Genomic DNA, 13,393 nt, shown 5'->3' with positions numbered 1-13,393 from the left:
CTTAAGTTAAGTAACCGCCCAATATTCTAACCTGCCCATGGCTTGATTGAGTTGACTCTATAAAAGAGGGTCATTGTAAAGACTACTCGACGTAGAATTTTTGGAACATTTACACGTCATAAGAAAATCAAAAATATAAAGAAATATCTGCGGAAAGGGTACTTGAATATTGACTCAGGATGAATGGTCTGATTATATTCAGAAAACTTTAAGAGTTTTAAAAGCCTGTTCAGACTTCAGCAAGCTATGCTAACCAATAGCTGAGTCACGAAATTTAAAATCGAAATTAAAAGACTCCAAAAATTTTTTATTATGAAATGGATCGCCAAGAGCTTTTGTATTGTGGCAAGAAAAACTCGAATAAGCTGCGTCATTTCTTAAGGCTTCTGTAGTAAACAGGAGACTGTGAACGACAGGTTTTAATTAATCTTATTAAACAAAGTATAACTGCTTTTATCCCGTCATTTTAGATATTAAATATTGACGACGACGTCACAATATCAGAATAACGAAGTATTTGTAATTGTGCTCATAAGAGACTAAAACAAAATTTCACGTGATCTTTATACCTTTGTCCTTTGGAAGTAAATGTGCCCGACAGTTGGCAATCATGTATTGTACTTTTGATAAATCGTAAAGAGACTTTTCATGGTGTGTACAATCAGGAACATAATTAGTACACGGGGGTACACAAAAGAAGAAGAAGAAGAGTCAAAGTTTTGTGGGATCAGTACAGTCTCGTGACACGATCTGACTAGAAATTACTCCATCGCATGATAGAGCCAATTTATGTGGACAGTGGTCAAGAAAGTCATCGATTGATTAATTGATCGAGAAGTTTAGAGTATTGATATTTGTGTTTCAGTAAGTCGTTTTGATATTTTACGTTGAACTTGGCCAAAGTATTGGCGAGACGGAAGCCTTTCCAATAATGTCAGCGTCAAATGAGTTCACGAAAAATATCTAGCATTCATTGAAAATATTGCAAAAGTTGAACACAAACAGTAAACATTTTCATAACACTGACTCAGTTCAAAAAGATTTGATTAATTTAGCCATTTGTGTATTACTGTATATTACGCGTCACATCCCGGCTTAGCCATTGATCTTTCCCACAAAGTTGAGATCATGAAAGCGTCACAAAAAAATGAAAACTTAAAAAATAGTGACCAACAATTTCGGACAAAACAAAATGGGAACTGAGCAAATCCCCTTTTCCCGCGAAATTAAGGATGAAAGTCGCGTGAAGGCCAAAACGCGTTATTTTCCCATCATTGATTTGGTGAAAGGGTGATCTTAACTATCCGTCTACTTTGTTCAAGATTGAAGTGCTGGGACATTATGGCGCACACTGGAAGTTGTGATTAATTCACGCCTAGTCTGCGACAGTACCGTGAGACCACGGGCTGTCGCATCAGTGGTATTTTACATTGTGTGCGCTTTATCAACAGCCGTTTTTTTTTTTTTTCAAAGTTCAATCTAAAGGCTCAGGGGAGCGAATCCCATATAAGATGGACGAGAAATAAGAAAAACTGAAGTATTGGCTTTCCACCCTGAACAGCGTAAAGGAGACTTAGGCGAGACGAACATGAGCATGCTCGTCCGTTCCTGGCAATTGGTAGCCTGTCCCCATGCTGGATCTGAAGGTCGCTTTTGTTGTTGCTGTTGGAAACCAGCAGAAGCGTTTAAACCACTACAAGCGCATGCGCAACGCCAAGGCTATCGACATAGGACGAAACAGTTAACGCTGCAAATTGTTTGGCTTGAGTTTGATGTGAGCGGCAGCCACTCTGACCAGGAGCTTAAGAAAGGCTCCCAGATCACTCGGAATTCGTTTAGAGTAATATTAGTTAGCTCCTATATTTATTATTTTTTGAAAATGCTATTCATCTCATTTTCTATAAAATGAAAATCAATTTAGATTGATCCAGTCACGAGTCTGTTCGCCGTTTAATCGGTTTAATTGGTCAGTCTGCATCTCACTTTGGTCTGCCTGTGTCAGACAGAAAGCTAATTCGATCACAAAATACGGAAAACTTGACCAACTTGAACTATCTCTATAAAAAGACGATAAAACATCAAGAGGAGAAAGTCAAAGTTTACTTTTCTGCCAGAAATATATGAAAAAATAATGTTAAAACATATATATATTCAATTTCGGCAGACTAAGCCGCGGATTGTTTTGTTATGATCTAACAGAGATTTTCAATATTTTGGAAGCGAATAATGTGTTCTCTGTACCGGTGATAATTCCGAAAATACTTTCCATCATTAAATTTAGTGCTGTTCTTGAAAGAAATGGTGTAATCTATTGGTCGTATAAATGGAAATACGAAGCTGAATATGACATCCTACGCCCTATCAGCATATTGATAAACTCAGTGATCAAGATTATTAATTGTAATTGCAGATATTACACATAGATTAGATTTTTCGTCAACAGAAAGAACCCTTCGATAAGAAATATAAGCCCGCGGCTTCAAGAAAAATCTAATTTTCGCTTTCTTGGTATCATCTGAACACTAACAATTTGATTTTTAGTTTTTTTCTCTCCCGTGAAAACGACGAAAACAAAGTTAAGGCTTCGGACCGGTTCATCATGAACTGTCTGTTAACAATCACAGACACCCTCGCAAACTATCGAGTTTAAAGAAACACAAGTCAAAATACAAAAAAAGCCAGTCTGTTTTCCTTCTATGGCAATTTCTTATCAACTACGAAAATCGAGACGAAAATTAACCAGAAACAAGTTGAAGCAATCCTAGTGAAAGCCGTTGTGATAAACTTGTGGCATAGAACTAATTCGCATTTTTGAGAAGAGTGAAAGGCAATTCAAAATCCTTTATATTTTTAAATCAACGTAACAAGTAAATCTTACCTATGTAAAATTCAAGTCCTCAACTTGCCTACCAAATCATGAATTTCATAACCTTATTTAATGATGCATACCGAAAAACGAGATCGGCACCGGCGGCACTGAGATGGTCGGCTGCTGAAACGCACATAGATTCCAGACCACAATCTAAGCAAAGGAGAATGCTTTTATTCATTTCAGCCAGTTACAATTTGCATTTCCGTTCTTACTTAAGCATGTTTTACCACCTGGTGGTTTGAAAAGTGTCACATGGTGTCATGCTTGGCAACACCTGCTCTGTTCGCCCCAGATCCAATCTGCTTATGCCGCCTGGAGCCTGGAGGAGAGATATGACCTACTGTGACCTTAGTACTAATCAAGGCGGAATCGAGCTTACAAGAACTTACCCAAATATCAGAATCAAATAATCTAAATTAAAATCAAAATGTGACTGGCGTAACGAATGTAACTTCCCTCTTCCACTTCTGTGTTGGATCATTTCCAGAACGTAGAATTTGCAATTCGCATGTCGTCTTATGTGATAGCAGACCAGGATAGAAGCCGCACAGGACTTTCCTCTCCATATTCCAGCTGGTGAGGGAGGGTGGGTGAGAGTCCTTATTTAGTATCGGCTTCTCTCAGTAAACTTAGTTGCATACTGTTTCATGTCTCTACAGCTAGTTTTGTGGCTACGTTCGACAGAAGAAGTAAGAATTGCTACCAAGTAAGTTGTAAAAAAGTGATTTATTCACGATTTCGTACAGAATATATTAACACCAGCGTACTGAATAATTTCAATATACGATTTCTAGCAAGGCGCTTTGAAAAAGAAGTTAAAATACATTTTCTCAACTCGCTCGAGGTTACCCCTTCAGTTTGAAATCAAGCACCCAGTCCCATCTTCCCTTTCATTTTCAAAGCCCCAAGCTTTCACATTTTCAAGCTCCGATTTAGTGTTTTCTTAAATGTTATTTTGCAAACTCATACAGCTTTTCACTTCACTTTCACGCCAAACATTCAGCTCATAACTTTGCAATTTTAAGTAGTGACGTGTTCTCATTTGTGCATGCTTAGTGCATTATCACACTGGTGGCCTGAAAAGTGAATTTCTCCAACGTATCTTTACAGCTGATGAACCCTATTTGAACCTTATTCGTTTTAGTTTCTTTGATTCCTATAAAGCAATTATAAAAGGCTTGAAATAGACACTTTATACACTACTTTATTGCTGCCTTATGGAAATGAGTGTGCCAACCAGTGCTTCTGTAGTAAAGTAACTCGATTTTTCTGTATTCCGGCAGATATTTCTCAGGCAAGAAACTTAGCGAAAGATACATTGATTTCAGTAAAAAAAATTGTCAGTGCGGATGGAAAATAAATTTTGTTTTCAACATTGACACAACTTTATCTTTAAAACAGTGCCCTCTTATGTTCTCTTTCATCATTCACTTTTCCAAAGTCATTAGTGAGAAATATGACGGACTTGCTGGCGAATCACCATGCACTGATCGCGGTCGATAAACAGACTGTTGGTCTTAACCTCGATATCATCCTCCAAACGTTCCTTGTTCCTAAGTAACGCCATTAAAGAGGCCTCAGCTTCAGCCAAACGCATGCGCAAGCGATCAATAGAAACGGTGATCTCCCCGACTTCACCGACCAAGCGGTACTGGACAGGGTCTCTGCACAGCTCCACATTAGGTCTTAATGAACGCTTGTCCAATCTGGTGTGAGCAACTTTGAGAGGATTTTCTTTGTCCGCGATCGCTTGTTTGAGATCGCGGATGTTGTTTTCCATGGACGCTATCTCATCCATAACCTTAATAAAGAAAGAAAGTCTGGGGTTAGGACCTAATAAAATACTTGTTTAATCAGAGTAATGTTGAACAGTAACGGAAAAAATCTCAACCAAAGGGGTGGGTTTATGCAGCAGCCCTTTAGATTCTTTAGACTGGGCGCTGTAGTTAGCGCAGTCAGGAGTTCCATTCCAGGGTTTTCAAGCGTGAACACTCAATTCCAGGACTTTGCTCCTCCACAAAAAAACATCATATTCTGGTTGACTGTCAGTCTTGCCCTTCGAAGGAATCCAGTGTTTCTTTCTTAGAAGAGGCTAAAATGCTTAAGGCAAAAAAAGACAAGACTCAGAGCAAGTACTTTACCTTTGTTAATTCCTTCTCAAGTGACTTTTTAGCAATAGTCGTCTCTTCAATGCGTTTGGTGAACTCATTGTTAACGGTCTCAAAGATGTTTCTCAGATCAACATAGGTCTGCATGAGGATTCCATTGATTTCTGATCGTAAAGCCACCGAGGCTTTACGCTCTCGCTCAGCTTTAGCAATGTTCTCTGAAGAGTACGCTTCCCATTCATCAGGAGTGAAGGAACTGAAATCACAAAGAACGAAGGACAATGATACAGTTAGAAATAACTCGATTTAAAAGGAAAAAAAGCCTACATCTCTGCAATGGATGTTTTAAAAATTGTAACTTTTGTTTTTTGGGGTAACTTTTAAAAATAACATTGTACAATAATTCGGCCTCCTTAAAAAAAAGGGTTTTTTTTAGACATTAACAGTAGGTGTTTTTACGTTTGAAAATTGTTTTCACACAATCATAAATAAGGCACACTGGAGGAGATATGAGCACATGAAGCTTACTGTTGTTGAATAGTGACTGAATGAGGAGCAAAATGAATGTCCCTGGAGAAGTTGTTCAGCGTAGAGCATTTGCCATCTATCTGGAGGGACCCGTACTTGTCGCCAAGATCCTTTTCTAACAGAGTTTTAGCAGAGCGTAGCAACCTGAAATATTGTGGGAAAGCATAGAATAGTTAATCGCAGGTGTTTATAATTCAAGATTATTTAAAAATTCACAAGGAAACCACCTCAGACTAGACACCCCAGAAAAGAACCTGTCTTGAGTTCGTAGCACATTCTCAATAGAATCAAGCAAGGGAGAGGGGTTCAGGTGTACCGTATTTTAAACGAGAAAACGTTTAAAACTGCTAAGCAACATATTGTAAAAAGTTGAATTGCGGTTAAACAGCAAATTTTTAAAACAATTGTCTAAATTTCCAACAGACGAAGATTAAAATTTTAATGCTAGTCAGGTAGACTAGTAGACCAGTAAATAATAACGTAACAAATGTAAAAAGAAATCTGAAGGCTTATCAGAAATGTTTACTTTCATAGCACGTGGTGTCAATGGCACCAAAGGAGAGGAAAAGAACTTACCACAATTGTTCATGGGCTTGGTCCATTGTTTTCTTCAATAAAGCGCGCACATTCTCAATCATTTCCACTTCCTAAAAAACAAAGCAATGGTGAAGACTATTGCTGACTGAGTTTCCTTATTTTTACCCGAAACAAAGCGGTGTTTCTTTTTGTATGAGAGTCAAACTGAACGTTTTTTATAACTTGAATTTCTCTATACACTGCAAGAAAAATACACTCGTGGAAAGTTAATTTAATTATATTTAAACGTTTCGGTATAGTTTGTAAAAAGTATACATATAAACATTTCACGCACGAATAGCTGGCTGTCATAACAACCACATTGTTTGGCAAATTTAAAAAAGCATAAAAAAAATTACCAAAATTAGGAGTAAAAATAACAGAACTTTATAATGCAGGGTCCTTATAATAAATATATGTTTAGGAAATTATAACAAAGAAAAATAAGGTCAAGCTATCGCTTCGGTCGAAGAAGAGAATTTGTGTTCACATTTCGTTGTTGTATAAACAATAGTCAGCGTTAGTGACGCTTAATTACTAAATCAGAAGAAAAATGGATACAAGTTTAAGTCTCCCCCTGTTTTGCGAGAATAACTATTTAGCGCCTTTAGGATCCTTTCGTTATCACGGAAATGAAGGGAATTTTAAAAATCAATCCGGTGACACTTTAGTCATGATAACGCTGTTGTGAGGGCAAAGTGAATGGAAAACAAAATTATTCATGTGACTTAATACAAATCGGTTTCCAAGAGGATCTAAATTAGCATAATAAACTATTGATCTCTGTTACCGAAATCTCGCCAATATTTTTAACTGCTCCGGTGCTATACAATTAAATATTTTTGTCACCCAATAAACACAGGGACTTCGAACAAGACCGTCTGCAAAACTCAGCACTTCTATTCAACTATTCTGAGCATTTATTAAATTTTTTACCATATTAAAACGCTAAACCAGACAAAAACTGCAACTTTCCCACTTGTGCTTAAATCATTATTGAAATAAGGGAAAAGAAGTGTGGCTAAAGCATCAATTAAAAAAAAACAGCTGTTGATTAAACAAGGTTCTACGCGTTGCTGGCGCCAGCAATAGACCTGACTAGAGATCATCTTACCTTGCTTATGTGTGTCTCCACATTATCATGCACAAGATCGACCTTGACTCTCCTTTCCCTGTATTCCAAGCATTGCTTAGATACGTTCAAAGGCCGTTCAGTAGCGGCTAAAGCCTTCTCCAAGCGGCCGATGAACGCTTGTAATGCCTTGATCTCAGCCACAGTTTCCGCATGCTGCTTCTCCAACTCGGTCTTCCAGTATGTAATGTCACTAATGCGATATTCCAGCTTCTTGTTCACGTCCGTCTGTGTTCTATGAGTTAAAAGAGCTGTTTCCGTTCGAAGACGCGAACATTCATCCCGTAGCCTCTCTGCAGTTGCTCGCTCCTTCTCACCAGATGAAACATTCAAAACGTTCGAGGTTCTCCATTGTTGAGGTGTATACTTATGTATGGCTCTTTGTGTCACAGCAGTGTATGGCAAATGTTCCAATCCAGAAGATGAACCGTTTAAGATCTTAGATGGGAATTCAAAAGATCTTGAGAGTGGCCTGAACGTGTGAGGCGATGTGTACGGTCTGCCTGTTTGAAACGAAGCTGTGTATGTTGTTTCGTAAGGTCCACCGGAAGGCCGCAGATATGGCGGAGGATCGAAGGTCGAGGACGACAGATATTTAGCTGTTTCCACAAACGATTGCGTCATATCGAGCGTGTTAGACAGCGCCAACCTCTTCTCGAAAAATTACGCCAACAAACTTGTAGATTTTCGAACAATTTCTACAAGTTGTTCTTGCTGAGGGCGAAAATATGTCTGTTTAGTGTAACCAGAATCGCTTTATATCCGGCGTCGTCGCCCGTTGCTTAGTGACGAACCAGCCACACCACCCCTCGACTGTCTATTGGTGTAGAAGGCAATCAGCTGTCTTCTGATTGGCTCAAAGGAAGACCTCCGTCTTGATACTTTTACTTCCGGTCGTCTGAAAAGACACGTGCTCGTCTGTTTGATTGAGACGAGAACGATTTGAGAGAAATTACATCTTGTGAGAACCAAAAGAATAAACAGAAAAAGAAAGAAAAAGAATGGTGCAGAACGTTTACGTATTTCGTTAGTATTTAGGTCATGGAAATATAATACAATCATGAATTCTTAATAGCCTTGGTTTTCAATTACAGTTTTTTATTAACAGTGAAAAGATGAATTATTAGCAAAAGCAGGCATACTATGAATGTGTAAATTACTCACTGCTTTTTTCTGAAGCTCTCAATTCAAAATAAAGTGTCAGGCTTATGTGTGAAATGCGATAGAAAACGCTATTATTAAATGCTTTGCGAAATTATCAGACTTTTTTCTTAACAGTATTTTTAGTTTTGAGCAAATTTAAGCTAGTTACTTGCCTCTGCCTCTCACTTAGACAGGTGACATGGAAATAAATGGGAGGTTGTTAAATTTTAAACATTCCATTAACTGTGGGGTCTTCAGTCTCACATGCAAAGCCATATCACAGTTTGTGGTTAACATTTATTATGATAGGCTAAAAATACCTCTTTTACAATTGCAGCTGCTGCTGAGTTATTGAACGGTCCACAAAAAAAAAAGAAAACTGAAAAAAAAAAAAAAAGAAACCTGCTTTCCTGAAACAAGTGCCAAATGTAAACTGGATCAAAGAGAAAACTGCATCCACAGATTTTCTTTTTTACCATATTACTTGGTCGAGCAGAAAATAAGTTCCAGTTTTTTTAGCCCCTTATATGACTGGCTCATATCACATATCATCTGTAGTACAGCAGACTGTTACTAAGTGTGACTTGGTGTAAACAAACTTCTCTTAGCAGCCAATACAAAGAAAGAGATCTATTTAATTTTCCATGGCTATGTTAATGATGATTTGAGTGAACTTGCTTGGACTTAAATATACAGTACACTCTCTGTTGTTTCCGAATATGCATCAAAGGCTCTATGCTCTGTTGGTTATTGGAGTATTCTCTTTCAGTAATCCGCCTAATCCCTTGCTTTGTTCAATCGCAAATTATACTTTATTGACTTCCTAGGCTGCTGTACTTAAGTGTTAACCCAAATTAGATGAATTTCAAAGTTTTTGCACGCACTGAAGCTATAAATCCCGAACACCAAATAAAAACACAAAATCGCATTTATTTTACGAGAATATAGATCTTTTTCACTGTCATTCCAGCGATGCAAGTTTTTTCTGGGTCATGATGGCTTTCGTTTTTATCTCTTTGCCACTATCAAAGCTATGTATCAAAAAAAGTTAAATTAGACTTACTTGACTTTTGTGATGTAAACAGTCATTATGGGAGAAATTCAGAGGCTACTCCCGGTTTACAATAAGATTTTATTCAAAATTGTCTGTTAACAGTGGTAGCACTGAGAACTTCGGTTTCCGTGGTTACTGAGATTATCGTAAATTTCCGAGAGTAACAACCCTTGTTACCTTCGGATTTAGCAGCCTTTTCGTATCGCTACGTTCGGAGGGTCGCTACTTTCAGGAGGTCGCTACTTTTTCGGGCAGCTAAAACGTGTATCATACACGGCCCGTACGAACTGAGTTACGATAACAAAATCGCGACAATTGTAAAAACAAAATCACTTATTGTCACCGTTTAAAAATGGATCTCGAATCAGTTTGGTAAAGCTTGTAACTATAATTTCCGTTATTTCTACGTAAGAAGGGAAAACACTTTTGAAGTCGGTTCTTTCGGAGGAAAGAAGCGACAACCGGTATTGAAATATTTGAAATATTATCGCTACTTTCGGGGCGGTCGTTACTTTGGGAACTTTACGGTATTAAACTTCGCGAAGATCGCGTCAACTTCATGAAGTTTCAGCCGAGTTAAGTTTTGTCTTTTTTGTACGTAAGTGTTTGACTTCTTGTTGCCTAATCACAATTCGTGAGAAAAAAGTCAAAGCTAGAGTAAGAGTTAAAAAAAGATTTTTAAACCCGTGGTTCAGTCATTTGGAAAGAGAGCGAGAGACCGGCAGTTGACTCGTCCGAAAATATCGTAATCTAGGTGTCAAGCCTTTATCTGTACCGACTTTATAAATATTTGATCAGTCAGATAGTGAAGACAACCACAAAAAAGCAAGGTTTCATTTCTCATTGACTTATTCGGTTTACTTTGTTTCGTCAAACTAAGAGTAGGCTATTTTAAAAGTACCTTCTAACAAAGTTGAATTAGACTGACTAGACTGATATATCAGCTCACCGCGACCTGAATAACATAGCACTGCGGACCCTACTGACCATGAGCATCAGATATGGCGCGGGAGATGCATGCCATGGTTGCTTGGCAACAAATCTAGGGTGAGATTACTTATTGCGATTCCAAACTATAAATAACAGTAACAAGTCCAGCATTTAAATGTTTTAAGCCTAGCATATACCGGTAACAGTCGCATTAACTTTCATTCCAATTACCAATCAACGTAGTTAAACAAACGGCTGTGGTGGGGCCCCGTAATAAACCGGCATACATTTCATCCGACTGAGGTGGTGAAACTTTCTGTGCTGTTACTATTCATCAGTTAAATTTCAGAAAAGAAAGTGTGGTCGGCGCCTTTCAGCTTTAGTTGTGTTAAAAACTTTGTTGTTTTAATGGTTTGGGACGTTAGTTGCAAAAATTAATTTTTTACAATGCTCAGCCGTGTGTACGAATGTTTCACTGATATTCAAACCTAACTTTTTATACGTCATTCGTTTTCCCCCAAATCTAGGACTGACTTTGTCAACTGGCGGCACCAACTGCGCGCGCACATGGTTTACATTGTTTGGAAAAAAAGAATACCGAAATAATATGACAGGCCGCAGTCCAGCTATACCTTCAAGACTAAGCCGATAAAACATGTAATCATGCAGTCATACCTACAATTAGCACAGAGGTCCTTTTTCGTACGTGTATATCCTTTTTCAGCGTTAAAATGTGATTTTGTTCGTTCTCTGCTTTCTCCAATTCGGATTGTGACGTAATCTTCTCTATTCTAATTTCATTCTAATGAAATAATCAATCTACCATACAGAACTCTTTGGCCAAACCAGGCAATGCTTATCACTTAATAATAATAAGTTAATTAGCTAATGAACTAGGCTGTACACTAAAACAACAAAGTTTGTTTTATAGCTCAGGCCCAAGGGCAACTTCTTGACTCTTCAGAGAGAAGATTGAGATTGAAAGAGATTGAAAACAACGCATATGGCCCCTATAAACCCTCCACTCGTCCATAGCCAACTTATTCGTGATCGGACTCGTAAAAAGTGGTAAGCTGAGTACCAGTTTGAAACCGCTGGCTTTAGCTCTAGTTGCGTCTGTAATCAGGCTAGATGAACTGAATATCAATAGCAATCATAGTTTATTGCGATCTTTAAAGAAATTTATTTTTTTATTTCAACAAAATCTTTTTTATAACAGCAATGTGTCCCAAAACCTGACTTTCTCTGCTTGTGCCTGAATTAAAAAGGAAAATGGAAAATATTAAATCACTGAATTATTCATTTGTATACGATATCAACAAATATAAAAGACGGTGGTTGAAATCTATTTTGCAGTTTAAGGAAACAACAAAGGCTACATTTGAGAAGAAACAAGGTCGATCATTCTTCCGAAAGACAGGGCTCATGAAAAAAATAACGCGATGTTTAGATTCAGTTTTTAGCATCAAAACACAAATTCCTTGATGTACTCCTTAAGATGTATTAAGATCAGCTCTGTTTCTAAGATGCCTGCTGCAGTTTTTAACTTTTTTTAGATCCTCTTTGTGTTCGTCTTTGAATCTCTCTAAGAAGTCATATTCTGTCTCCAGCTTTTGATAATTCCAACTCAAGTCTTCAATCCGCTGCAAAATATCAAAGTACAAGTCTTCCCGCGACTTGTAGCCAGTCTTGTCGCGATAGGAACCCATCTCTGTTGTCTTAAACTGTAACATCGGACGGTGAAGATTTTCTTGGGTCAAAACAAGCTTTGATGATGCAGAGTTCTGAAATAGAAAGAAATGAGGCATTAGTAAGCTCTTGTTTAGATTAAAGAGAAAGTTTTAGAGCGACCTCAGGGGACTTTGGCACTAGAGAAGGAAAGTTTATCCACTGAATGTCCCTACAAAATGTCCAAATCATTAAAGAAATTAAAAGCGTACTTCTAGCTTTCAATAACTTGAATTGCCGAGTATATTTGCCATAAAGCGACGTGCTCTCGAATCCCATCTCGCACGTGCTCGCGAGCTTTGTTTGAACTCTCAGAACTCTATAAACTCAGTAATAAAGAGCTAACCGATCACATTACCATCTAGTTCCATCTAAACACAGCCGACGAAGACAGCAACAGTTGACAGCTCTTGTGAAGCTGGAGCGACAGAAATAATGCAAAGAATGTATTAAATTTTAGTGAAATAAATTTAAGGTCGATGCAGGACGCGCAGCGAAATTATTTGCATTGTAGTCCTTTGCCCCATGGTGGTCATTGATTTATAATGAAGTCTAAGCTTTGTTTCTTCAGCAGCTATTTTTACCATGTTTTGGGTGTTTTTCTTTTTCTTTTCTTTTGTGTTTACATTCATTTACAGACCCCTACAGCTCTCTTATTGGCCTCCCTGATGTCTTTGCCTTTACATTTAGTCCTAATGGATTCTTATCAAGGCATTCCTTCTGCTCCGTAATTACCAACAGACTAGTAATAACAATGTTTTTTAAATCTTTTTCATGAATTTTCCTGTTATATTTCTTAGATGATAACTGCATTAGGTGATAATTGGACCCGACTTACCACAGTTCAGTGTAACTTACATAGAGCTGCTTTCTTGTTGACTCTTCTGATATGATGTCTTTATGATAAACACCGCTGACATTTTGCTTTTCATGTCTTGGGCTCACAAATGTTCGTGGCTCTGGTGTTGAGGTTCTTGGTGTACCATACAAAGGTTTTTTAGCCATCTGCTGGCCGCTTAATACAGAGTAAGACAAGCTGCTGCTATCTCTTGAAATGTTCGCCGTCTCATCATTTTCGCTTGTTTGTCTTTGAGATGAGGAGCTTAAATTGGGGCTGGACAACTGTTAAATTAAAATCAATAAAAGAGGAGGAAAAAATTGTTTAGCAGTCTGTTTTGAAGTAGAGAAAAAAAGATACGCTGTGATAAAGAAAAGAACGGGACATCTGAATTTATATGTAAATGTGGCTTGTAGGCCGGGTGCTTGTTATGTAGAACCGTAACACAAATAACATATTCCATATCATTATCTCCATTATTAAA

At 37.8% G+C, this 13,393-nt stretch overlaps 2 protein-coding genes across 2 annotated transcripts; both read right to left on the bottom strand.

Moving 5' to 3' along the window:
• Positions 1-3,579: 3,579 nt before the first annotated feature.
• LOC140950402 (tektin-1-like) lies at positions 3,580-8,113 on the bottom strand. Its single transcript, XM_073399620.1, has 5 exons — positions 7,199-8,113; positions 6,085-6,155; positions 5,509-5,652; positions 5,014-5,236; positions 3,580-4,673 (listed from the first exon to the last, which is right to left on the bottom strand). Exons 1-5 carry the CDS (start codon positions 7,838-7,840, stop codon positions 4,317-4,319), a joined length of 1,437 nt encoding a protein of 478 aa, XP_073255721.1. The 5' UTR covers positions 7,841-8,113; the 3' UTR covers positions 3,580-4,316.
• Positions 8,114-10,958: 2,845 nt separating this feature from the next.
• Positions 10,959-13,076, bottom strand: LOC140950544 (uncharacterized). Its single transcript, XM_073399785.1, has 2 exons — positions 12,930-13,076; positions 10,959-12,127 (listed from the first exon to the last, which is right to left on the bottom strand). The coding sequence occupies exons 1-2, from the start codon at positions 13,074-13,076 to the stop codon at positions 11,837-11,839; spliced, it is 438 nt and encodes a 145-aa protein (XP_073255886.1). The 3' UTR covers positions 10,959-11,836.
• Positions 13,077-13,393: the final 317 nt, after the last annotated feature.

Source organism: Porites lutea, chromosome 10, assembly GCF_958299795.1.
Source record: "Porites lutea chromosome 10, jaPorLute2.1, whole genome shotgun sequence".
NCBI lineage: Eukaryota > Metazoa > Cnidaria > Anthozoa > Scleractinia > Poritidae > Porites > Porites lutea.
This window is presented reverse-complemented; position numbering and strand designations above follow the sequence as displayed.